Source organism: Lontra canadensis, unplaced genomic scaffold, assembly GCF_010015895.1.
Source record: "Lontra canadensis isolate GAN:19392208 unplaced genomic scaffold, GSC_riverotter_1.0 scaffold49, whole genome shotgun sequence".
Taxonomy (NCBI): domain Eukaryota; kingdom Metazoa; phylum Chordata; class Mammalia; order Carnivora; family Mustelidae; genus Lontra; species Lontra canadensis.
This window is the reverse complement of record NW_022631043.1, coordinates 6,130,169-6,156,488: the sequence shown is the minus strand read 5'-3', so window position 1 is coordinate 6,156,488 and position 26,320 is coordinate 6,130,169. Positions and strand designations below refer to the sequence as shown.

Genomic DNA, 26,320 nt, shown 5'->3' with positions numbered 1-26,320 from the left:
CCCCGTCACCAGATGACGGGCTGAGATTTCATTTACAAAGGCAAACACAGACAGTTTTCAAAGGAGGGCCTGCGTCACCGGCTCCACAGCACCTGCCGATGGAAACCTGCCTAACGTGAAAGGCTAAAACTCACTGAGTGTTACACTTCCCTCACTGCCCCTTTAAATATTTATGTTTATCTGTCCATATCACCTTTTCTAAGTATGAAGTCTACTCAAAGATAATCCTTTCTCCTCCCCACTCCCCAATTTTCAGCTCCAGGCTTTTGTGCAACAGAATCACCATTCAATCCGTCCACTGCTAATTATAAGAGCACAGTAAACCTTAGGGTTTAATTCAGCAGAAAGAGTGATGGAGACGAAGGTGCACGTGCCTTCCACAGACGTCCCGCACGGAGTACCCTCCTCGGCAGGCACAGGCATACCAGGTCACCTTACTGAGTCCCCGAGCAGAACTAACAACAGCTAACAGGGTCCCCAAAGCCTGGCCGTCGCCAGCCGTGGGGCAGTGCTTACATCTTCATGAGCTTTCATGGGCAAGTGGTCCTGCCGGCCCTCCAGCTGCCACGGGGAAGAGAATGTTGCAGGAGGAAGACTGACCGGGGTGGGGGGCTAAGCATGCTCCACAGATGGGGTCTGTGAGGCTCTGCAAGGGGAGCCCCTCCCCATCCTCACACACACCATGTCTCATGTTCCTGCAAACCATGGACCTACCCCATTCGGTGGAGCGCAGCATCCCCCCGCCCGCAGCCCCTCGCCCTTCCCTGAACTTGTGCTGGCCGTGTTCGCACAGCGTCTCATGCTGGGCATTTCTGAGTGAAACCGCCGGTGGGCCAGGGACTCGCCCAGGGTCAAACAGCTGGAAAGTAGCAAGAGCGGGACTGGGCGGACGCTCATGCAGAGACCCGCCTCGGCAGGTGTGGTGTGACAGCAACGGACAGGATTACACGTCACAGATCACCGATCGACTGGGTTAAATCGTTACTTCACACAATCCAGTCACTTTACAGCTGCCTGCAGAGCTCTCAACCATTTCCTCCATTCAAAGTGATCTCTCCGGTCGCTTCATTAGCTCAGGCTTAAAATTGTTCCCCACGGTAGAAATAATACGTCTTCACGATGTCATTATCCCCTGAGATGGGGACTCCACTTTCCCCAAACGCTGTATCTAACATATCTTCCAGCTAAATTATTAGCAGCATAGATAGCTTAATAGAAAGCCTTAACCCAGGGGACTGTACAAATTATTCACTAAATCAGGCTCTGAGTTCTGCAGCTCTGTCCACCTCAAGTGTTCTTTTAGAATTGAGACCAGATGGCTGTCAGGCCCAGGCACTCTGCTGGGCTCCATTCCCACTAAGGAGCGTTCGCCAGCCGACGCCCAGTCCCCCTTCTGGCTGCCAGCCCCCTCCCTGTCCGCTCACGGGCAAACACTGGTGGAGACTGGGAACATGAGACATGGCCGATGTCTCACTGTCTTGTTTCCTCCCTCTTCCCCTGCCGGCCCTACGTGCTCCCCTTCCTCTCCAGTACCCTCTCCACTTTTCTTTATAAAAACCAACCTAAGCAGGCAAACCTCTTCCTCAACATTCAAGAAAGTCCCCAGAAGTGTCCCTCGCTGGAGGGGCCCTCCTTAAGGAAGAGGGATTCCCTGTGCCCACACATATGTGCGGCGCCCCAGCAGAGCTCACATGGTGCTGATTCCCAGTCTGCCCTGCGCAGATTTCCCCGATACACCCGCAGCTTCTGGCAAGCAAAGACAGGCTCCTCCGTCCCAGCCCAGTGCCACAGTACTGGCAGGCCCACAGGGGGCACTGATGGTACCTCCACAGCATTCCGTGGGTGGAACCTGGAAGCCACGATTAGACGGAAGAGCCTGGCACTGCCCCCACCTCCAGGCCAGGCCACTGCTGGCCCTTGTTTCTGTCAGACAGGAGCCCACCCAGACCACAGGGGGCCTGGCAAGAGGCAAACTGTCCATGGAAGGACCCCTTTTGGCTCCCAAAGTCCCCGCAGCCCATCTCCTTACTTCACAGGAGAGGAGCCAGGCTCAGAGAGGAAACAAGCTGTGCAGCACACACAGCTGGAACCAGAAACTGGGTCTTCTGACTTTTGGTCTGAGAGCTCTCTGCTCTGCACCAAGTGGCCTCACAGCAGACCACAAAGAGGGTTTGGCTCCTGGAAGAACACAATCGCCTCGCCTGGGGCTGGGCCTGTGGGTGAACCCGACAGGGATTCTTCTGCAAACACGGAACCACACTGAGGACACACCTGACGCCAGCTCTGAGAGGAGGTGTTTCTCGCTGCTGAGATCGTCGGCGCTGTCCGCAACAGGACAGGAGGGAGATGGGCCACGTGCTGCATCAAGCATTTCATTTGTGCCGTGAGGATGCTGTCCCCAACTCCAGGGCGCGGGTGCCCAAGGGAGGGGAGGGCACCGCCTCCGGGCTCTGCCCTCATGCCCTGCCCGCACTCGCACTCACCCATGCTCTTACACCCGGGAGGGAGCTACCTCAGTCCAGGCTACACGGTCACCCCCCCGCCGCCCCGCCCGCTGTTACGTCTTCAATGGGCAGACAGGTGATCTGGGGTCCTCACCCATAGCACGGGACTCCGCCAGGAAGGACCCCACAATGCCAGGACCACCCCTTCTTCTTGGTTCTCAGGCTGGCCTCCTGCATTCAACCTGGCACCATCTGTTTTCCACAGCTTGACTCCCTCTTTAGAGAGAACACGCCGGTGGGCTCTTCTGTCCAAGTCCGCATGCCTCAGACACAGATGCTCCCAAGAAGGGCCTTGAGGGCACAGACGGGAAGGACAGCTTCCTGCCCTGAGACCTTGTCCTCCGGAACCCTGATGCAGGCCACAAGAAGTACATGGAGAAGGCTGTCTTGCCAAACGAGAGGACGCTGGGGAAAGCAGTGTCCCTTGGGGAAGCCAGCCCCAGGACGACACTTCAGCTCTGCGCAGCCTTCCACATGCAGACTCAAGCCCCTGCACGCGTCTCCTGTGCTACACACCACACCAACGACCGTCCCCCCAGGACACCAAAACAGCCCAGAGGCATTCGAGGACATCACCACGTGACAAAGACTAATTATGGGAAGAGAGAGCTGTGTCTCGGGGCCCAATCCCACAGAGGCGGTGGTGAGTAGGGAGGAGAGGCTGTCGCTGGCTGGGCATTTCACACACCACGTTCCCATGCGGCCGATGGATGACCAGACGACACGAGCGCGTCACGCCTCCCACCCAGATAACCTCCTGGTGCCCCAAGCTCGTGCCAGCCAGAGGGGCTCCGGGCCACAAAAGCTCCTCAGAAGCCCGACCATCTCAACAGACCCCTGCGCTGTCAGCGCGGGCGCCAGAATCCCCAGGCATTATTTAAACTTGGCTCCCAGCTCGAATAAAAGACGAGGAGCAAAAGAAAGATGTAAAACTAAGAGAGGCCCTAAAATGAAAAGAAACCAGAGTGACACCTATCGGGGTAGCCTTGCTTTACGTCTGTTCACTTGAGGACCCTTTGGAATGAAAACAGCACCAAAGCGGCTCCACAAGGATGCTGCCTACAGGCCAGCGCCGTCCCGCAAGCCTGCTGCCCTATACGGGTGTGGGGAAGGCCATGCGCACCTTCATGTGGGGGACTCTGGTCTGGGGGTCTCTAGGGCAGGGGCCCTCCGCATTTTTAGGAGGAAGAAACCCCCTCATCACCTCTGCCACTGCAGGAAAGATCGCAGCCCTCACACCTCCCAGCCGTCTTCAGATATGCCAGACCACGTTCTTATTTATTAGACTGAGTCTGGGCGCGCAGCCCTTTCTCAGATGTCGCTAACGCCCTTCAGAGGGAGGGCACCCAGGGCTACAGGCCAGGTGATGAGCAGAAAAGCCCATCCGCTCTCCTCCCGCTGACACCGTGGTGGTTCTTAGGACCTGCCAAGAGCCAGCTGCATCCCCGGCCCATGGCGCTGCAGGCGGCAGACGAGACAGAGACGCCATCAGGACGGCAGAGCCACTGTCCAGAGCATCGAATCACAGGATGTAATGAGCACCATGATGGGCAGGGCTGCCAGAGGGCGGGCGTGGGAGAGGCAAAAGATCTAGAACAATAGCTGAGCTCCCAGGAGGAGGCCACGTATGTATGTGTGGAGTGTGAGTGCGTACATGCACGCATTTGTGCATGGGTGTGTGCGTGTGTACACAGGCAGGGTGTGTGTGTGTATACATGAGTGTGGGCACACGTGTGCATGCGTGAGGGTGAGGTGTGTGTACATATATACACCGTGCGTGTATGTGTGCATTCCTGTGTCTAGAGGCAGGTGCGTGAATCTGTATACGTACACAAGTGCAAAAACATGTGTGGGTGTGCACACATCTTGCATGCACGTGTGTGCACGTGTATATGGGCAGAATGTGTGTGCCTGTGTCTACAAGTGTGGGTTTGGGTGTGGAACGACTGTATACAGGCCCCTAAACTGGTGTCACGCTCCTTCTCTGTCCTTCCTGACACTTCCTGTTACACTTACTCAGCCTGCACCTTACGACACTACTTCCTTCCTTGTGCATCTGTCACTTCTCAGAGTGATCTTAACAGGCGGCCCTTTACAGTTCCCAGAGCCTTTCCAGAGCCCTTACCTCATTAATTCTCACACGGTGCTCTGAAGAAGGCAGGGCAGGGATGACTGCCGCCCTGTCTTTCTGAGAAGTGGTTCCCCAAGTGTATGAGACCCCACAGCTAGTAACAGGTGATTCTGGAATGTGGAACCAGGTAAGACCCTCCAAGGCCTACAGTCTTTCTAACAACATCTGTCTAGCATTTGGAGGCTTCTTGTGACCCTAAGGATGAAGCCCAGCTCCCCAGGGGGAGAGACAAGGACCTTCCTGCCCTGGCACCTGTCCCCCCACCACCTCCCTCACACTGCCCATGCTCATCTCAGGTTCCTGAGCACACACATGTTCTCTCCTGCCCCTGAACCTCTACCCTTGCCGTTCCTCTTGCATGAAGACCCCCCACCCCCGACCATCTTTCCCTTGAGAACCAGTTGTGCGCCCTGAGCCAGCACGCCCAGAGCTGACCTCTATCACCTGGCAGACAGTAAACAGCGAATCCCTGTTTCTTGGATGAATCACTGAAAAAATGAGTACAGGGCAAAAGTCTAGAACATGTGCCACCCTTGCTAAAAAAAAAAAAAAAACCCACCAAAAACTGCATTGCTCAGAGGGTGCCGGTCCCGGAAAGGAGCCACAGCCCGGGACACGGGTGAGGCCCCTTAAAAGCCTGTGTCTCCAACACACAGCGTCACCAAGGGTGTTACTGCCACCACTGCACGTTAGGCCACGTCACACGGCACTAAAGGGAACGTTTCAGACGTTTCAGCTCAGAGCCAGGGCCAGGGCCCTTGCCTTGTGTGGGTCCTGCCGCACCTGTGGGTCCATGGCCAGGTGGAAGCTGTGGCCGGGGTGGGTTCCCGGAGGAGCTGGCCCTGGTCCTGAACACCATGCAAGGCCCAGATGGCGGACCCCTCCCCAGGTCCTTTCCGCTGCAGGAATTCTCAGACTCCTCAGCGTGCTAACAAGAGAGCGCTGCACATAAAAAGCCACATACAACCAAATGACAAGAATGACAGAGAACCCTGCAGTCGATTCTTTTAGGTGAAACATTCCTCTGTGCATGTTTAAGCTCTGAGGAAGAAGTCTCATTTTTCCCAGTAATTGAGGTTTCACTCACTGCTGAAATTATAACCAGCAAGAGCTTCCTCTAGCGTTGCCAGAAGCCGGACTGGCAGACCCACCTCACGGGGTTGGCAGGCGAACAGGTTTACCCGGGCTTAGGTGTGGTGTTGTCTTCGTCAGAGACAAAGGGACAGTGGTAAACACTGTCCCAATTTACAGAAGGAAGAAGAGGTACAAATGGATGTGGTTTATAAGAAAACCTTGTAAATTCCCAACTCCAGAAATATGTATGTAGATCCAGGACCAAAAGAAGGGTATTATGAGCAAGAAACTTGTGGCAACATCAAAAGATATTCACGGGCAGGGAGAAACCGTTCCACGCATCATTGAAGATTTAAAGCCTTTCAAAAAGGACAAAATGCACAGCAAGGGAGGAAGGCCGTGATTCATCCTTCCTGGGGAGACAGCGTAATGCCTCGCCTCCGCCCTATTTTTCTCTTGGTTGTAAGTAGACAGTAGATGCTCTTTCTTTTCTGAAAATACTGATCCTATAAACAGTCCAAAGTCCAAACAGGTTGTAAAGACGGCTCGCTGCAGGCAGTCGCTGCCATCCCCAAGGGCGTCCTGGCTCCCAGAGGCGCTGCGGGATCTGGGGGGCCCAACCTGCGGCAGCCCCATTCCAAGGCCCCAGGGCATGGGAGCCCTCCTTCACATAGCGCCCTTGTCCACAGGGTCCCGAGGGCCCACCTGCAGAGAAGGGAAGGGCCAATTCCCTTTGCTGTGACAGGGGCACGTGGAAAGACGGCCCTACTGGCCCCGTGTCTATCACTGGACGAGGATATTTGTGTGTTGGCCAAACCAGCTCACCCTGCAGAATGGATCTAGCAATAGATATCAGGGCAGCAAAAATGGCGAAGACATCCGATCTTTCTCGAATTTCTCAAGGGTCTAAGCACAGTTTAGTGTGGCCTCAACTACCAAGTGAGGTAAAAAGAATCCTTGCCTTGGAAACTGCGGTAAAATGGGGTGTACAATGTGGTCTCTCTAAGCACGTGGGAGAAGCAAGGGATGGCGGGGCTAGTGCCTGGGCAGGACAGGTGGTCTCGTGTGGTGCTCACGACAACCAGAAGGTGCCATCCCCCCCGGGGCGGGTATCTGATGCCCGTCCATGTCCCCTTCCCAGACCGTGCCCACACAGCACCCAGCTCACAGCCGGCGCGTGACACACATCTGAGTTGAATTATTCAGGAAATACCGTAAAACTGAGCTCAAACAGAACCAGAGCACACTCCCGGTGACAGGGAAGGAGGAAGGCAGCAGCTTCTTACCGCCTACGAGCATCTTTTGATATTTAGACAAGTTTATTGTGCATAATGTTTCCCTTTCTTGACCTTTAAGCATACATGTATTGGGCTTTTGTTTAGTGCCAGGCCCTAATGGGGGCACTGTGCTTCCCTGTGGGGCGCCTCTGACCGGGGGACTTGCTTCTCCTCACAGGCCCCACCCCTGCCTGCGGGCCCAGCCACAGATGGCAACTCTCAGGGTCACTCTTCTCATCGAAACCTCCCTGTTGCACTTCAAGAACACTTCCCTCAGCATGTCGCTCAGAAGACAAGCCCTCCACCCTCCTCCTTGGTTTTTCTCACAACCACCCCCAGCAACCACCCCTGTGGGCCCTGGCCTTCCTCAATCCTGCCCTGACAGGCTCAGCAAAGATGTGGTGACGTGACAGAACCCTCTGCCTCCGCTCCCTGCCTTGTTCTGCCATCCCAAGGGCCCCTCTCTGTGCTGGAACCACCTGACTTCTTCTGTCAGCGGATGCACTCCCCTGGTCCCACAGCCCGTGGCCTCTAGCAGTTTCCCCGGCCTTTTGTATAGGGACCTGCAGCCTCCACAAGCCTGAGCAGGCAAGGAAAGTGAGCCGGCAAGAGCCTGCCGTGCCCCTCCCGGGCACCCCACCGAGCCACGGACCCCACAGAGGAGGACAGACCCCCAGGGGTGCAGCGTTTCCACGTTCTGCTTCAAGAACGTTTACCACAACACATCTTAAACTGTTTCCATCACTCGTCAAATGTACCCCGATATGTTCATTAGTAGCAGAGGGGATCCAAGAATAGTAACAGGAACTGTGGGTCCGTCATCCTCGGAGCAACAAGGCAGCGTTGATACCCACACGCCCCTTTCTTTGCTGTTTGTACTTGTCTCTATGAAAATCTGCCAACCTTGGCTCTCTCTGGAACGTCCTCCTCCCCCTGCCTGCTCTCCTGTCTGTGCCCCTTCTGGCACAGAACCCCTTCCCTAACTCCCCTTTACTTTGGGCAAGTGGCTGTAGGATGTCCTCGGTCCTTCCACACCAGTTGCCCCCCACACTCCCCCTGCCCTCTCTGGTGGAATTCCTCAGAAGGGCTCAGCAGCAGGGCTGGGAAGGGGGTCAGACTGTTGCCAGCCACAATCATGTTTGTCTACATGATGCAACTGTCTGTTTCCCCGTCTGGACCAAGCAACGGATGCTCCTATGAAATCCTGGGACTCCTAATGCCAAGCACAAGGTCTCGAGAGCCATGTTAGTATTTGTTTGCTGGACAGAAACTTCCAGAAGCAGGAACAACTATGACTGAATTCGACATACACAGGAAGGGGATAAGGAGCTACGGCACTCCCAGGATGGGAGGGAGGATGTACTGAAGACGCCCTCAGAGTCCATGCGGGTGATCACACGTGATCTGCACGTTAGCCCCATGGAGCAGGTGCTAGTATTTCCCATTTTACAGATAAGAAAACAGAAATTCAAAGCAGAAAAGTGTGTTGTCCAGGGTCGCATACCAGTAAGGGGCAGGCTGGCTCCCTTTTAGCCATGTGTCACCTTCCCAGCTTTGCCACGCACAGGCTCCTCCTCTACCCGTGACGTGGCCAGGGCGACGCTCATGAGGTGGGCTGCCCAGCAGACACGCTGCGTGCGGGGGCCCCGTCTCAGAGGCCTGCACTTCCTGAAGGCCGGCACCCACAGCGGCTGCGGCCCACGAGGCTGCTCAGCCCGAGGCATGGGGAAGGCACCCCGGGCCCACCCGGCTCGGACGCCCGACATCGGATCCTCTGTTCGAGATTCTCAGCACTCAGGAAGCCTCCGAACACGCCAGGCCCTGAGCCAAGTGCTGGAGATCCCACGGGGAAGAAGAGCCAACCCCACTCTCCGCGAGCCCCGCATCGGATGCGGAACGCAAAGGCGTGCATACGGGCCTGCGATGATGTGGTCTGTGACAAAGGCCCCAAGAACAGTAATGAGTGGGGCACCCCCCCCCCAACACACCTCCTGTTTCTCCACTGCTGGAGGACAGGAGAGCTCTCCCGCCCAGGTGCAGCCCCTAGGTACTACCTACTCCCGTCAGAGGGAAAGCCTGGAGGCATCGATGGCCTTCCTGCTTCCCCCAGGAGCAGCCCCAGGTTCGCTCCCCACTCCTGCCATCTGCAACTGGAGGGAGGTGGGAGATCTGAGAGAAGTGGCTGCCATGGAAAAGCAGGACTCATACTGTGGGCTTGTCAGGGCCAGTCCCCTGAATTGGTGGTCAGACTGTCCACCTTCCTCCCCAGTTAGGAAATGAGGAAGGGGGTAGGATCCAGGGGGCCAGCGCTCTCCTGTCCTCCAGCAGAAGAGAAACTGGGATGTGGGGGGGGGTGTGCCCCACTCATTACCGTTCTTGGGGCCTGTTACAGATGACAACCTCATGGGCCTGTATTCATGGCTTTGCCTTCTGTGTCAAAGGCAGGGAGGCTCGGTGAGAGTGGACTTGTGTTCTGACCAGAGTCCCCCACTGTGCAGCACGGCTGGCCTGCCCCACACGAACCGCCCTTCATTTCTCATCTGCATTCCACGGGGCTCCTTCCCTATCACAGCCTAACCAAGGATCACACAGGGAGCGGCTCAAAACACAAAGATACAAATGCTTCTGCTTCTAATGTCAGGGAAGTTTGCCATCAGGTGAGGAAGTTCTCTGCTTTCAAGGGCTCAGTGGACTAGATAAGGCCCACCTGGCCACTCTTCCCATCTCGCAGTCAGCTGACAACACAACCAGAGGAGTAGGGCTCATCCTATCTACAGGCTCCGGAGAATACCGACGTGGACTTGAGAGGTCAGAGAGGGCAGGGAGTGTGGCCCTGAAGCTGACATCAAGCAACAGAAGTGAGCCTCGCAGAGGCTGGCGATGGGCATTCTAGGCAGAGGGACGAAGGTGGGAACAGAGGACCAGCAGGCAGCCCGATGGGCAGGTGCCTACGAAGCGAGGGGGTGGAGGGAGGCAGGAGGGCCAGACTGCTATGGGAGGCCATGGTGAAGTCCTATTCCCAGTCTACTGGAGACTTTCCAAGTTACTGGGTGGTTTTGAAGTGAGGATGCCGGAATCTCGCTTACATCTGGAGGAGCTCACTCCGTGTGCTACGTGGAAACAGCAGCAGGCTGTTAGAGGAAAGGAGACCAGTGAAGAGAAGGTCCGTAAACCAGGGTGGGGAGAGCTTCTCAGACTCTGTCTTAAACATGAATCAAGGGTGACCAGGGCCAGGGTAACGTGCGGTCTGACGTGGGGGGTGTGGGTTGGAGCCAGACCCTCTGTGTTTCTAACAATCTCCCTGCAGCTAATGCCACTGGCCCAAGTCTGGAGCAGCCGCTGCTCAGACGGAGGTGGCAGCCTTGGGACATGGGATGTGTGAGATGTGTTGTCGGGGGAGATCCCACGACAAGGGGAGGACATGCTGACAGTCACGTGTGGGGGTAACGCAGACGCCCAGGTATCGGCCTGAGCACTGGAGTGGAGAGCGTGCGCTCACAGGATGGGGAAGCTGACAGAGCTGGGGAGGGAGGGCTCTGAGGTCCCGAGTGCTTGTTTGGGGGAACCCCTCTGAGCAGTATGGAGGCCACTGCTTCAGTGGGAATGATAAGCGGACCCAGCTGGCAGCAGCACCACCCCAGGACACACTCCAGGAAGGCCAGGGCCACATTTCCTTTGGATGGGGCCCCCAGCCCTGGCTCCCCGTATCAGCGTTCTCGCAGCCCCGCCTTTGCCACAGACCAGAGGCAGAGTGAGTGATCTCAGCAGGCCAGGGCAAGCGGCAGGGACGGGAGGAATCCGTAAAACTGACCTGCCCCAGCCCAGGCTGTGATCAGGAACTGGGCACTGGCCAAAAGCAATCAACTCAACAGCATAAAACTCAGACAAAGTCGGATTCTGCAAACAGCACCAACAAAGCTACAGCTTCCTGGGGCCCCGCGGCAGGAAGATCAGAGCTTAGGGAAAGGAAGAGACAGAGAGGAGAAGGTCAACGGACGGACCCCTCCAGGCCGGCTGAAGATGCTGTAGACAACAAGAGGGCCAGAAGGAAACCGGGCAATCTTTATCCACTATTTTTTCAGACAATTTCCCACATGGCCAGAGGAAGATCATGGCACTTATTTTTCCTTTAAAATTTCACAAAGAAGTGGAATTTTCCACCACTACCGGGGATAAAGAAACTCAGCAGGTAATAAGAGAGACGGGGATGAGGACGCAATTTCTCCGATCATCGCCAGAAATCACAGCCGAAACCGACGTCTCTGGAAGTTTTATTTAAAATAAAGAGAGAGAAAGATTCAAATGGCTACGGGAGTACTAAGGAGGGCTTACAAAGGACAAGAGGTGGCACTGAGTGACAAGGGAGAGTGACCCACTGCCAGGACCCTGAATGAACTGTTCGCCCCTGGATCTACACAGCGAAGGTCGCCATTCAGCAGCGGCGGAATGACGTTCTGTAAGGCGTGCGGCCTGCGAGAGTACTGGAGAGGCGGCTGCCTGGGCGCGTGATCAGGAGCCTGACGTAATCAAAGCTGGCAGGGTGCCAGGATGAAATAAATTGTACCGCCAAGTTCTGTAGGCAAGAGGCAAACCTCACTAACCAAAACGTGCTGTTGGTAATCGGTTCTGTCACAGTAAGCGAGATGATAAGCGGAAAAAAACAAAGCAAGCAGTCCCTGCCACTTCATAATTCCATAAAGCTCAAAAGGACTGGGAATAAAAGAGAAAACACGTCCATCTGGATTGGCGGCATCGATCAGTGTTCTAACACCATGTTAGACCATCCCTAGGGCATATGCTCTCGGCCCCGGCAACCATGCCATGGATGGGATCGCCGACGAAAGACCTAGGACTCCCTCGCACGGGCCTTCCAAAGGCATCTGAATCCCTCATGATTGCAATTCCCCTTCAGAACCAGTACGCACAGCACAGAGCCGGCGCTCCCGTCACACAGTGAGGAGTGACAATACACAAGCAGCTACGCTTACCAGCCCTTCTTTTAACATCATAGACACCTATTCCTGATCTTCTGGAAAGATGCCTCACGTGAACCACAACGATGGCAAAACCACCGCGACGGGAAAGGAGAACCAATAAGACAACTGAAGATGGCAGGGTTTCACTGTGACGCAGAAGGAAACCCCCTATTATAACATCTCGTGCACTGCGGCAAACGACCTGAAGACAAACCGGGTGCCGGAGGGGAGAGGAGGACAGAGAGAAAGTGGGAGAAGCTCTCCTGTGATTTCTACCACGTGGGTGGCACTGAATTCAGGGGAAGGTCTGCTCACCCTCGGGGTCAGAAAGTGTCTCCCGCAGGAATAAGAAAAATGCATTAACTCACCAATTATTTAACTTAAATGGACAGCAAAACAGGAAGGGCATCTCCTCGTCCCTTGTGTGGGGGAAGATAAGGGGAGAGGTCTCAGCTCAGTCCTGCTCTGCGACAAGGATAATGCAGACCGCTGGTCCCTTCTGTGACCTTTTGAGGACTCTGAGAGCCTCGGCACCAATGCGATTCTGCAGTCAGGTCTCTGGCTGTGCACTTCAGCAATCAAACTGACAGAATGTAGTGACCGTTTGAAAAGAACACTGGAAACAGATATTGAAGCCTCACATCAGTCACGTTCCAGACGTGTCACGTTCCACTCACGTTCCCCGAATTTTGCCACAAGTATTATGAAAGGCTCCACATCCGTGCCCAGAGGAGGAGGCCAGTTCTGGGCTCCCCTACCAGCAGGAACACGGGCCGTGAGGCTTCTCCCTCCCAGAGGCTGCTCCAGAGAAGCACCTTCTGCAGAGCGGCCTCTCCCACCAGATGGCCTGGTGCATGCAGACATCTGAGAGGGCATCGGGGAGACCAGGTGACCAGAACAGGACAGGCTGGGCCTGCGCTCCCTTGCAAACAGGGAGTGTGTGGTGTGCGTGGTCAGCCGTAGCTATGGACTGTGTTTCCTTGCAAAAATAATGAACTGCAAATGAAAAACAGCAATTCTAGTGCTGGCTGGCAACACGTCCTCCAGCAAGAACTGCTACCAAAACTGTCTCTCAGACGGAGGGCTGCGCGCCAAGCCCGTGGAAGCTCCGCAGGCTCCTCTCCTCCCGACAGGACACATCATCTTCCCCTCCAGTGCCAACCACCAGGGGGGACCTGCTCAGAGATGCGAAAGGGCATGGGGAAGCTGGGAGATGCGAAAGGGCATGGGGAAGCTGGGAGACGGGCGACGGCTTTGGGCAAATCTGGAATTTCTACTTCGGTTTGTTTCTTAGATCAGCAGTGCTGGCGCACGGTCAGAGCCCTGGGGATCCTGAGCAAGATGGTGGCAGCACAACGCCAGGCCAAGGGCTTGCGCAGGGCAGGGGGGCAGGGTGCCTGCAGGTCTGAGACCGTCTCCATGGCTCCCTTCAGCTGTTCGCTGCCGCTGGGGCGGTGGCTGACAGCTTGGACATGTCCAGCACATCAAGGGAAAAGGACGAACAGAAGAGAGGCTACTCCAGGGTTGCAGAGAACCAGGAACAAGGAGTGGGTGCACCCCCCACCCCGCTCCGAAGCAGGACTCCTGGGCTGTAAGCAAGATGCTTGGTGTGGACAGAGGCACAGTCCTGCCAACACAGAGCCACTAACCAGTCACCAGTGAAAACACTCAGTGGAAGGAGGTAGAGTAAGAACCATCTAGTCGCTCTTGACCCAGGGACTAAAGCGGGGTGCTGTGCTCAGGACTCTTGGGGTCGGTGTGGTGCCGCCAGCCTCTTCTCAACCACGTCCCCTCAAGAACCTGCAGGACGGAGCTCATTCTGGAACCTCGAGCTGAAATACCGACTGTGAGAGAAATACTCATCTGCTAAAATACACGTGCTTTCCGGAAGCTGTCAAATCTCCCTGAAATCTGTGAACCAAAGTCACCTGTGTGACACCTGGTTATTTCAGCAAACAATCACCCGGGGAAACAACGACCTTCCACCGACAAAGAGGCCTTTCCTCTGAAACACACACGGACGTGGGTGATGGTTAATTTCATGTGTCAGTGTCACTGGGCCACGGGTGCTCAGATATTCGGTCAAATGTTACTGTGGGTGGTTTCCGTGAGGGCCTTTCTGGATGAAATTAACATTTAGGTGAACGGACCGTGTAAAGCAGACTGCACTTCCCAATGCGGGTGGGCCTCAACCAATCAGTCAAAGCGTGAACAGAACAAAAAGGCCGACTGTCCCTGAAGAAGGGAATTCCTCTCGCCTGCTTACCTGGGGGATGGACATTGGGTGGGTTGTTTCTCCCCCTGCCTTTGTGACAACGCAGTGACAACGCTGGCTCTTCCTGGGTTTTGAGCCTGCTGGCTTTCCAACTGGAAGGTCAGCTTTCCTGGTTCTCTGCCTTCAGGCTCAGAGCAGCCACACTGTCAGCTCTTGGGTCTCCAACTCAGACTGTAGCTCTCGGGACTTGTCAGCCTCCATAACTGGTAAGTTAATTCCCTAAAATAAATCTCCGTATACGTGTTTACGTACGCATACACAAACACACACGCACACTGATTCTATTTCTCTGGGCACTAACACGACATGCTTTCTCATCAGCTCTCAGCAGAGCAGAAACGGTAACTGAGTCACTGACAGGCGAGCGTGGTCGACTGCATGCCACCGGACAGCCTCACCAGGACTAACCCTACGACAGCTGGGCCCAGTACGCAGGGCAACGCCCTAGCCAGTTCACACACGGCACGTGGACTGAAAGGCGACTGGTTTCCAAAAGCAAACGGAGGAATGAGTAAGACACGTGAACTCCCCCACAGCTCGGGGCTCTTCTCCCAGACAGACCCACCCTCACCCCCAGAGGCTGTACCCCACAATGCACCCAGCTCCCCCAACTCAGGTTAGGGGCCACCCTCAACAGTAATAAGCAGAAGAAAGGGGCGCGGTGCCCCTGCGGGCCTGGTGCACCCAGGCTCCGGGGCTGTGCCCGGAGTCAGCGACGTGCTCCGGGAAGACAGCCTGTTCTGCTGGACATCCATCCAATGGCAAGAATGCTCAGAGCAGACTCTCTACCTGGGTCCCGTGACTAAATCGAAGAACCTGGAAACTGATTTCTTAAAAATGCCAGCATGCCTCTGAGACGGTAGCATAGGTCGAGAAGCCTGTAGAGAAAGGTCATCTGACTCTGAGAAGTGACAGGAACCTGCGAGCTGTCCAGACTCATCCTCTCTCCACTGGCGTTTGAGCAGAGGGAAGGGGCAGGGAAGGCAGAGACCAGGCTAAGGTGCCTTCTGGGCTGCGACTCCCCCGTCCCCGCTTGGTGGTCACAACAGCGCCCAGCATTTCACTGAAGTGGGGCCTCGTCCGCCACCTCCCCCTGCCTCCAGTCACCCAGCACCGAGCACCAGCTCCGGCTCCTGCCTCTGCCTGGAGCCCTGCCCCCACCCAACTCCCAGCTAGCCGCCAGGACTCCACTCGGGCACCAATGGCATCTACGAAGCCCTCCCTGTCCACCACGTGCCCCATCCCAGACCCCGGTTCAAGCTCAGCAGCCCCTTGGGGCTCCCACAGAACCCTTCGGGCACTGGTCGACCTCCCCAAAGCCCACATTACTCTGAGTTAGAGCTGCCGGTTTAAGGTCTCGCCTGGTTCCACTGGTTCTTTTTCCCCCTCTCCCCATTAACATACCGTGTTATTTATCAGCTGTGTGTGGGCCGGCCGTCACCCCCAGTTAGAGAAAGGTCAGCTCCTAAGCATACCGTTCACCCTTCTTGTTCACTGAAATATCCTGAGAGCCAAGAACAGCACCTGGCTGGTGGACGCAGCTCAGGGGGTGTTTGCTGAATAAAAGAGTCAATAATTCCCCTCACCGGGCTACCTGCCTCTTGAGACCAGGACCGGTCTTATCCCCAGAACCCAGCGTGACAGGCAGAGTAACTGCCCCCCACCCAGAAGAGGTCTTGTGTCCTAATCCCCGGAATCTGAGAATGTTACCTTGCACGAGGAAGGGGACTCTGCAGATGTGACTAAGAAGCTTGAGACAGGGAGACTGTCCGAGATTATCCAGGGGGATGTCACGGAATCACGGGGGTCCTTATGAGAGGGAGACCAGAGGGTCCGACCGAGAGCAGGCAAGGAAGCAGAGGCCAGAGCGCTGGGGTGAGAGAGGAGCTCGCCCTGCCCTTGCTGGCCCTGAAGACGGAGGGAAGGGAACCCGGGTCGAGGGATGCCAGGGGCGTCTAGAAGCTGGAAAATTCGAGAAAGGAGTCCTTCCCAGAAGGAATGCAGCCATTAACACCTTGACTTTAGCTCCCTTTGAAATCCATCTTGGACTTCTGACCTCCAGGATTGTTAGACAAGAAAGTTGTGTGGTTTCGAGCCACCAAGTCTGTGGGAATTTGTTGCAGATGCCACAGAGGAGGCGCTCCAGCGCCCAGGAGGGAGCACACAGGGCGGGAGAGGCAGTGAGAGTCAGTGGAGCAAATGCTGTGGGCCAGTGAAGAAAAATGTTACTTTTCATCTTGAAAATAATGTTAAACCATAAGAACAGCAAAGACATGTCTAAGCCATGAGCCAGGACGGTGGCAGTGGTTATGTGTGACTTTTCCTTTAAAGCAACTAACTTTGACTCAGAGAGGCTATGGTTTCCCTGTGCTGGTCAGTCTTACACTTCCTCTACTTAAGGCAGTTTTCTTAATCAAAGATAAATTTCCTCCACATACAACCCTAAAGCAAGATAGAACCAAAAGAAAAGAAAGAAACTGATTTAGCTCATGAAAACGGTCTGGGCTTCAGAAATGCACAATTAATTGCACTCAAAGCTCTCATGTGTTTGTGAGGGCCAGCTGGGGCACGGCCTGCAAGGACTTGCCTTCCCTAACACTCCAAAATGCTCCATCCCCAGAAATCTGCTTCTAATGCTGACACTTGAAGAAAGTGACGTGATGGAAAATCATTGAGGACATGGTTCTGTGTCCAACTGAAAATTCAACAGCCTGAATTATGGCACAAGGCTTTTCCATGTCTCATTTAGAAACAGGAAGAAAGCAACCTAAGGAACCATTTTTCCCCTAATGCCTGACACATAATTTTATTTTTTTATTTAATTTTATTTTTTTCAGTATTCCAAGAACCATTTTTTCTCAGCTCTTTGATTCCAATACCGCCACCCTGCCCACCAGGCCTAGCATTAGTGTCATCCTGGAAACTGAAAACCCACGAAGACTAGAAAATTGATCACTTTCAATGATCACTGATAAATTTTCATACAAAAAAAAAATCCTTTTCAATTAACAATACATCGGGAAAAAGTAAAATTATGAACAGAGCATATGACTGTTGTTTTACATGGGAAAGAAATCTTAAAATTTTAAATATCTAGAATCCATTCATACACACCTAGAATTTGTTTTTAGCCCCGTGGAAGTATGTATAAAACTGGAAAGTTTCAGAAGATCTCAAAATAGACTATCCAATAGTAATATGAAAAACTTCTTTTGTATAATACATACTATGTGTTTTATGAAAGGTGTCCTTCCTTGCTTTTTTCTTTCCAGTACCGTCTTATGGGACATAATGAGAGAATCCACACAGGAAGGCCACAGCATGCTCCAGCTTATGTAACAAAACATCTCTGGAGCAACTAGCACGTGAGCTATTCTAGTTGGAAGAGGACAAAATCCCCAGCACCCAGGTGCCCTCACGCAGTAAAGGAAGAGCACCATTCGAGGCCAATAGGTACCCTAGAGTTCACACTCAAGTGGCTTAAGCACGCTCATTAAGTAGACATAATCCCTCTACTGAAAAATTCCTAAGCCAGAGTCTAATTAGAGGGAAAAAAAAATCAAAACTGAAAACGAATTTCTCTAATAAAAACAGTTATCATGGGGTGTCTGGGGGGGGGGGCTCAGTCAGTTAAGCGTCTGCCTTAAGCTCAGGTCATGATCTCAGGGTCCTGGGATTGAGCCCCGCATCGGGCTCCCTGCTTGTTGGGAGTCTGTTTCTCCCTCGCCCTGCCCTCTCCTCTGCCTGCCACTACCTTCTGCTCGTGCTCACTCTTTCTCTCTCTCAAATAAATAAAATTTTAAAACAAAATAAAACAAAACCAAACAAAAAACCTACTTGTGTTTACATTTAAACGACGCGACAACTGAATTCAGAGGCATTCTTTCACACAGTGCAACCCCGTTGCCAAAGGAGTGGGTGTTTGCTGTCCGCCTGCCCCTGGTCCCTCCATCCATCCCCCATCCAGCAGGTCCCAGCAGCCCCAGGGAGCCAGGTGCTGGGCCAGGCACACGGATGATGACAAGGACACCGCTCTCGGCAAACACCTCCAAACACAGTTGCTCTAGACTGTGTTAAACACCAAGACTCCTCCTTGTCCTGTGTTTTCAGTAAAACACAAGATTCTCTCAAGAATCCCACCGTTTCCTGCTACCTCACTCACACAGCACCTGTTTACGCTGGTTGGTGTGGACGCTTCTCTGCGTCATCCCGTGTGGTGCTGTCAGCCTAACACCTCAAAGCACACTGAAGCTGAATCCCAAACCAACCCCCTCACGTGTCACCGCACTGTCTGTGATGCTCGATAAATCCCGGCCCTGAGCAGCGGCATATCACAGGAGCTGGCACCTTCCTGCAAGTCTCGAAAGGTTTTGGCAGGTACGAAATACGCAAAAAATTCTCCTGACACCAGTCCAACCACACCCTTCCTGACATGTCGGGTCCGGCTCAGGACTCATCAGGTCACAGCGCGGAGAAGCTGTTTCAGAAGAGATTTAGTAAGATGAGGCGAAGACCGCAGCCTAGTAACTACAAAAGGAAGCACGTTTATGAGTCTGTTCCCAACCAACGGGCAGAGGCCACTGTAGACCAAGACACCACGTCCCACGGTGGCACTGCTATCCAGACTCTCCTCGAGACAAACCACAACAACAGAGGAGCGTTTCTAGGACACGCGGTCCCAACATTCACCTAGACATGCTGAGTCTTGTCTGTGGATCATGAAGTCCAGAGTTGAACCAGAATGTACTAATTCCCCAGAGAATTACTTAGCCTGATTTCAGGCTTTGCATTGTGTTGTGGGTACATCTGTGGCGGACAGTTGCAGAGAGAGCTTGGGAAGTCTACTTCTGATTCATCAAAGGGATGCCACTGGGGACACAGCATTCAGGGGTCCTCATGGGAGAGACACATTAAGACATACCTTTCATTGTTCGTGCCAAGAAAACCTACTCCCTTTGCGAAGTTCATGGTTCCACATTTCCTTGTTTATGGTTATAAAATTCCATACCAAGTGCACAGTCAAACTGGCACGCCTCCCGTAAGACGCACCTCTGTGCAAACATAAGCCATCTGCCCCCAACAACCTTAGCTGCCCCCGATATATGTACATATATTACAGATAAAATATCATTTCATATTATAAAATGTCCCCCAAGCCCGCTCTGGGGCCCATAGCCCCTCCCTGTCTTCCTGTCCTCCACTGTAGCTGGTCACCACTGGACAGGCCCTGTGCCTCACTTGTTCGTTTCTGTTTCACCTTTTTCCCCACTAGACAGTGACCACGGTGATGGTTCTCTCCTGGAACCCCAGAAACACTGCTGGCAGGAGTGGGCACTTACTAAGTACTTCCTGAATGAATGATTCCAAGAACGGGCAGCTGTAAAACTCTACAGTCTGCACTTTAGCTCTCTCCATGAACTTAAACTCTGCCCACATCTGACGTGTTCACTGTTGTTGTTGTTGTTGTTTTTTAAGTATTTGTGGAAGCCAGGCCAAAGCTTTTGTAAAATGAAGAGATAGTAGAGAGAGGTACAGACAGAGAAAAAGGATGATGTCATTACCAACAACACTGCATTTTACAGCTGGTGAAGTCTCTGAGGGTAGAAGGGGAGGAAATGAGCCAAAGAGTTTAACTATCAATTAAGTCGAGTAACCTTTATTCAAAAACTCATCATTTTCTTCCCATCCGCTCAGGCATCGACCAGGTGATGCTGTGCAAATCACGAGGTCCATCCACAGAGAAGCCCTCCCAGCTTCTCCAGCTGCTCCCACAGTTCCCAGCCAAGGGCTGCTTTGCACGACAGACGTGTCCAAGTGTGTCCATATCTGCTTACTTTCACACCAGGATTCTTTGAAGGGAAATGAATGAAAGGCTTCCGGAATGTTAAAAAATCTATTGTATCTTTCCCCTAAAATATACCTCCACTTGTGGAACTGCTAAAGACACAGTCACATGATAACCAGAGGCAGAGGAAGAAAATGCATGAGCCTAAGCCAACCTCCTTCCAAACCCCCCTCCGGGAAATTCAGCCTTGATAACCTCCAGGGCAGGAGAGAGAGGGGTATATGGCAGTGTGGAGAAAGGATATTTAAGGTGCTGGGGAGGGCCCTTACCTGTTTCACGACTGTCACCGTGCCTGGAGCCATGGCGACCACAGAGGCCACAGCAGTGGCGTCACGGGCCTCGGTGCCCAGCTCGATGATTTGTTGGAAGATGTTCACGGCCGTGGGGTCAAGGCGGTCCCCTTACAAGGAAGAAGCAAACGGGACACCAGTAAGCCCGCAGGGGTTGGCGCACTGAGTGCAAAACCAGACCTTACTAGAGACCACTACGGGGTGTCGCCCACCCCGGGGCGGGGGAGCACAGATTCTCCAGTCACTCATTCCAACAGCACAGTAATTTGCATGGCACTTTTTGGCTTTAAAGAGGTTTTTATAGGAACATCTCTAAAGCCCAAATGATCCTATGAGGAGATGACATTGTGATATTACCCCCATTTCACAGACTGGTCACCTCTGCACAAAAAAGACAGGAGACTTGCCTGGGACCAGTTTTGGCACAAAGCCGGAGCTCAGACCCCAGAGTTCTGAACCCAAACTTGATGACCCAGGACTGCTTCTCAGGACAGAAGCCCTGAGAAGTACCAACAAACACACTAACCTGCACAGTTAGTGTCCTGTAAGCACAGGCCTGGGAGGTGGCCAATGAGAGCAGGCCCCATAACTTACACAAGCTACGGACTAAACACCCGGGGATGTCTCAATTATTAGAACCAGTGCAACTTAGAACTCCAAACCAATTGAAGCTCGGGGTTCCATTTTAATCATCTCAAACGATTAGAACCCACCGCCTCAGGCCAGCTACGGAGCCTGCCCTGCCGGGCCGGACCATCTGCCTGACCATCTGTGACTCTCTGGAACACGGCCCTCGGACCCTGGTCATTAATTTACTGAAAAGGGAACTCCTGTGTGATCTCTGTGTTAGCATAATATCACCAAGCCTCTGCCAATGTTTGCGTCCTTGTGGACCAGCTTTCCGCGGGCCACATTCCAACGCAAGTTGCTCAGGAAGAGACGGAGAAGGGGAGCGTGATGTGTTCCATGTAGCAGGGAGCGTGTGGCATGAGCCTCAGTAGAGGACGGTGTGAGTGCCTTGCATACCCTTCGTACCACTCTGGCATTGCCCTACACACACACACACACACATACACACTCGCCCTCTTTCTCTACTTAAGGGACGTACATCCACTGTGCCTTGTAGCCAACCACTCTGAACATCCGAAGACTAAACAAAACCTTTACCTTAAAAACATACTGAGCTGAGCAAGGTTTAATTCCTCCTGCACTGACCCCCCCGGGGGCCATTTGTGAAGCCTGTCATCAGGAGCGTGGCTCCCAGCGGGAATACAGAGATGTGCCTCCATCCAACACTCTCTCTCCTCCTCCAAGCAGGACTCAGGAGACAGATTTGTAAGCAAATTATTACCCACCAGGTTGGTCCCATCTCAGGAGGCCATCAGCGGAATGCTGCAGAGAAGTCAGCAATTAGGGGAACGCTGCAGAACAGTCAGCTGGGTCCCCGGCAGATGACATGCGATCTGAACGCCGAAGGTACAGGTGAGGTGGCCAGGAAAAGCGTGTAGGGGAAGGGAACAGACCGTGTCCCAGAGATCACACCCGCAGTGCAGGTTTTGTGCAGTCTGCAGGGGAGAGCAACCTCAGAGGCGGGGTGGGAAGGGATGCGGCGCAGGGAGCAGAACCCAGAGCGGGCAGGCCTGGCTCAACGGGCCGTCCCAAAAGCCAGGAACAGACTCGGGAGAGGCTTCAGAGCGAGTGTGTGTGCGCGTGGGGGATGAAGACGCAGGGCCTGAGCGGCCGCTGAAGCCACAAACACGAAGGAAAGAAGCAGAGACTCAGGGCCTCTCTCCTGCTGCCCCACTGAACAGCCCCAGCCGGGCCATGCCCTCCGCACCACCTGCCGCTCTAACCAGCCGCACCGGGGAAGCGCTGTCTCCCCAGCCCCTCGAGCTCCGCAGTCCAGTGAGCCCAGACCTAAAGTCATCGGCCCGAAGAACAGTTTTTCTCAGGGGGCTGACGACCTGGGCTCTAGGGCTTTAAGAACAGGGCCACACAGGCGATTTCCTACCCCTGCCACCACCTAATGTCCTCCTCTGCATGCACATCAGACTGTGGTCATGCATGAACTGGGGCTCCTTCCGGGTGCTGAAAAGGACTAAGAAAATACTTCTCAGTGTAAGACCCAAATCACCACTCGGCTGGCACAGTGGTCTGATTTTAAAATTGACCTAACATTTGAAAACGACATAAAAATCCTGCGTTGGGGTTTTTCAGAAGATTGGGACACAGGCCGTGCTGGGCTCAAGGCTCTGCAGGGCAGCCCTGGGCCACCGCTGTCCGTGGAGCAGAGACAAGCCCCCCTCCGGAAGAGAGGCCCAGAAGCCAGGGATGGGGACAGACACCCAGACCACGGGACCAGCTCTGGCACTCAGCTGAGCCCTTCCGGCAAGCACCTCCCGCCCCCACGGAGCGCGGTAAGCCCCTGCTCAGAGCACGTGCGGAGAGCTGGCCACATGTGACAGAGCTCCACGTCTAAGCCTCCTCTCGGCTCCTGTCGGGGGACTGAGGCCTCCGAGCCTGAGCGTGGGACCTTCGGCGAACAAATGCTGGGTCGGCCACGCCGGTGGAGCCCACACGGGGACATCACGCATTCACACATTCATTCCTTCAGCACGCTCACGAAGGACCCGCTCAGAGGTGGCCGGAAAGTGTCCCCCCTCACCGCTCTCCGAAGTGTATCTCAGGTCCTGAAGCGCGGCCACGGCTGCCTGCGTGCCCTGAACATCCTCTTCGGCTTCCGTGATGTGCACGTACTGGGTGGAGGGCTCCTCAGGCGTTTCTGTGGCCGGCTAAACAAAAACACACCATCTGAGTGACCTTCTAGAAGACCACCCGTCACCGCAAGTCCCAGGATAACGTACGGAGACAGACAAATGCACACAAGCACCCTCTGCAACAGCTCGTTTACCTGGCATCCCTGAGACATCAGCTGCTCCCATAAAAACACACTTTCCCAAATGGAAACTACTTTTTGCAAATACTGAGATGTTTTCAAAGCAGCTCTGGTAGAAAGCTTCCTGCCACGATCTTCCTCAGGGACCAGAGTGTGCAGTCCGTAATTAGGGATTAGACACGCACAGAGATTCCTGCATGTGCTCTTCTAATGGCTGCTGTCCCCTCCCACCACTGCCCACACTGTCCTTATGGGCCCCAGGGCTGGGGCTGCTTGGTGGGGTCCACGGCACAGCTGCAGGTGGAGGGAGAAGGGCGGGCGACTACATCGCCCATGTCAAGTTTGTGGCACACGTCCCGCACGGAGTAAGAGCTCAGTCAACCTTGGCTACTCCAGCCCTTCTTATTTTTATACAAAGGAGATGATAAACAAAGGACCACAGGAAACATATCTGCAAAATCAGGAGCTATGAAGGGAGGAAGGGCTGGAGACATTCTCGGGTGCCTCGTACCTCAGGAGAAAAGAGGTGGGACAGAACTCAGCATGTCACGGAAGCCCAGCATGAATACTGCCCTCTTTCTGGAAGGGACGGGGAGTTGGGGGGGGACTAGAGGCAGGAAACAGGAACATCACCAATAAAGAATAGGAAGGAGGACTTGACACAAAATTTACAGGTGCCGAAGTGACGCCCTGTAAGTACCTATCGGTAATGGACACAGTTCCGAACGCCATGTAATTCTTCCCTTACGGCCAAGGGGCCAAGCGCCTTTCAAGATTCCCAGCCTGACACCTAGTAGACACCCAACAAAAAGGTGATGAATGCATAAATGAACAACAACAAACCCTACTTCCTTGTAAGTACCATTAAGCCACAAATTGCCCAACACTGACTGGGCCCCAGGAACGTGAGCCTCTGAGAAGCGGCACGCACAGAAAGGCTTCTTTCCCGCGGGGGGCCTCTGTAATGGTCACATGTTGGGAGGATGGGCTGTGCAAGGCATTCTGGGGAGCCAGACGACAGCCCGACTGCTGGAGGAGGCAGCCTGTCCCCCACAGGTGACCAAGCGCCTGAGCCCAGCTGCTCGGCTGCTCAGCTCTCTTGCTTCTGGAGTCGAGTACATGGCTTTGCAAGTACTGCTTTCACTGGGTTCGAAGCTCTCCTCCTCAACGCGCGGGGATCCGCAGGAAGCGAGGCCTTCAGAGCAGAGGGTGCGCCACACACACTTACGAAAGCACTGACTGACCGAGAGACGCGGGATGTTAGGTCAGGAGCCGGCTCTGTGATGTCCATTTGTTAATAGAAAGCAAACCCTTGCAGTATGAACTTGGACACCAGAGGACTCTGTTTTCCCTTAGATGAGGAGGTGACATTGATGTCACCTTCTCCACCACCAATAATCATAGCTGGTGCCAGACACTGGGGGTTCTGGGCACCTACCAGGGACTGGCTATGGACCTCGGCAATTTGATATCCTGTCTTGTGGGTATTATTAGCCTCACCGTGTGGGTCAGAAGGCGGAGAACACAGAGGTCACAGAGATAATGGTTCCCAGTCAAGCCATTCACACAGGACAGCACTAGGATTCAGTCTGTCAAACTCTAATGCGCGTACTTCCTTCATTTTCTTAGAGAAAATTTCCAGCACACACAACAGGGGGATGATCCCTCCATGTACACATCACCCAACTTGAGTAACTATCAATTCGTGACCAGCCTTATTTCCCCTCTGCCCCCCGACACACTCCGCACCCTGCCCTTGGGATACTGTGAGGCAAATGCAAGTCACGGCATCTTCTCTTTATTCTAGAAGGTTTCTCCGAGAGATAGAGCCCTTGCAAAACTCAAGCACAACAACACCGTGACATCAAACACCGAGCAGTAAGTCCTTCATGAGACCACCCACCGGGCCATGTCCTTGTCCCTCCAGTATCTTATTTCCCATTAACTGACCCTTCAAATCAAATTTAAGTCATTGAACCCAGGTATTAGAACTGACATGTCTCATAAGACTTCTATTTACAGGCTCTCCCTCTGATCGGACTCCGACCAACCCCCCCAGCCCGACTTATAGTTCTTGGCAGAGTTTCCAATGGTCTGAACTTGGCTGACGGCACCGCTATGAACCACTGACTGTCCACTGCGTCTCCTGCAAGTTGGTAGATGTAATCAGATACTGGTTCCCTTTTTGGCAAGAACGCTTCAGTTATATGGTCTACTCTAACAGGAGACACAGGATGTCTGGGTGTCTTCCTTATTTCTCTGCCATCGGCAGGTTAAGGGGTGGCCACTGCTGGATCCATGACACCATGGGGGGCTTGCAAATGGTCATACTGTAGATCTTCATTCGTTAGCTGGAAAATGTCTATAAACAGAAGCTTCTCCTCACCGAATATTTGGTTATACTGAGGTACGGTTTGTTTTTAGGAAAGGTACTATTTGACTCTTGGCCTTTTTTTACCAAAACAGAGTTGATGCCCTAATACCCTACAAAGGTGGCTGAGTTCTGCCCCTCCCACCCCCCAGCAGAAACCCACGGACTGAAATAATCCTGCTGTGCTTCACTGAGCTTACTGAACTGAGCAACAGCCTTGGGGGGTACACCTCAGAGCCCCTCCCCCCCCAGCCCTGCCAGCCCCACAACAACCGACGACAGTCCAGATCTCTGCAGTTCTCCCTGCCCTTAGCTCATACCCAACTCCGGAGGGGCAAACTCCGATCTTCAAGTCTGTGGGAACTCTGCGTAGCTAGGCCAGCATTTTGATAAACAGTTAGCACCACTTATTTCGCTCTCCTCTCAATTTTCAGGGCTTGCATTTTTTTTTAAAGATTTTATTTATTTATTTGACAGACAGAGATCACAAGTAGGCAGAGAGGCAGGCAGAGAGAGAGGAAGGGAAGCGGGCTCCCTGCTGAGCAGAGAGCCCGATGCGGGACTCGATCCCAGGACCCTGAGATCATGACCTGAGCCGAAGGCAGCGGCTTAACTCACTGAGCCACCCAGGCGCCCTAGGGCTTGCGTTTTTTAAACTTTAGTGTTTTCTTTAGTATCATA

General features: G+C 53.8%; 1 protein-coding gene across 1 annotated transcript in view; it reads right to left on the bottom strand.

Annotated features, from left to right (window-relative positions):
* ZFAT (zinc finger and AT-hook domain containing) overlaps positions 1-26,320 on the bottom strand; it is a 180,439-nt gene that overhangs the window by 3,619 nt on the left and 150,500 nt on the right. Inside the window, exons 14-15 of the mRNA XM_032873487.1 lie at positions 23,038-23,164; positions 20,352-20,482 (exon numbers count right to left, since the gene is read on the bottom strand). Coding sequence (XP_032729378.1) covers positions 20,352-20,482; positions 23,038-23,164 — 258 coding nt within the window. The remainder of the gene's footprint in view (positions 1-20,351; positions 20,483-23,037; positions 23,165-26,320) is intronic.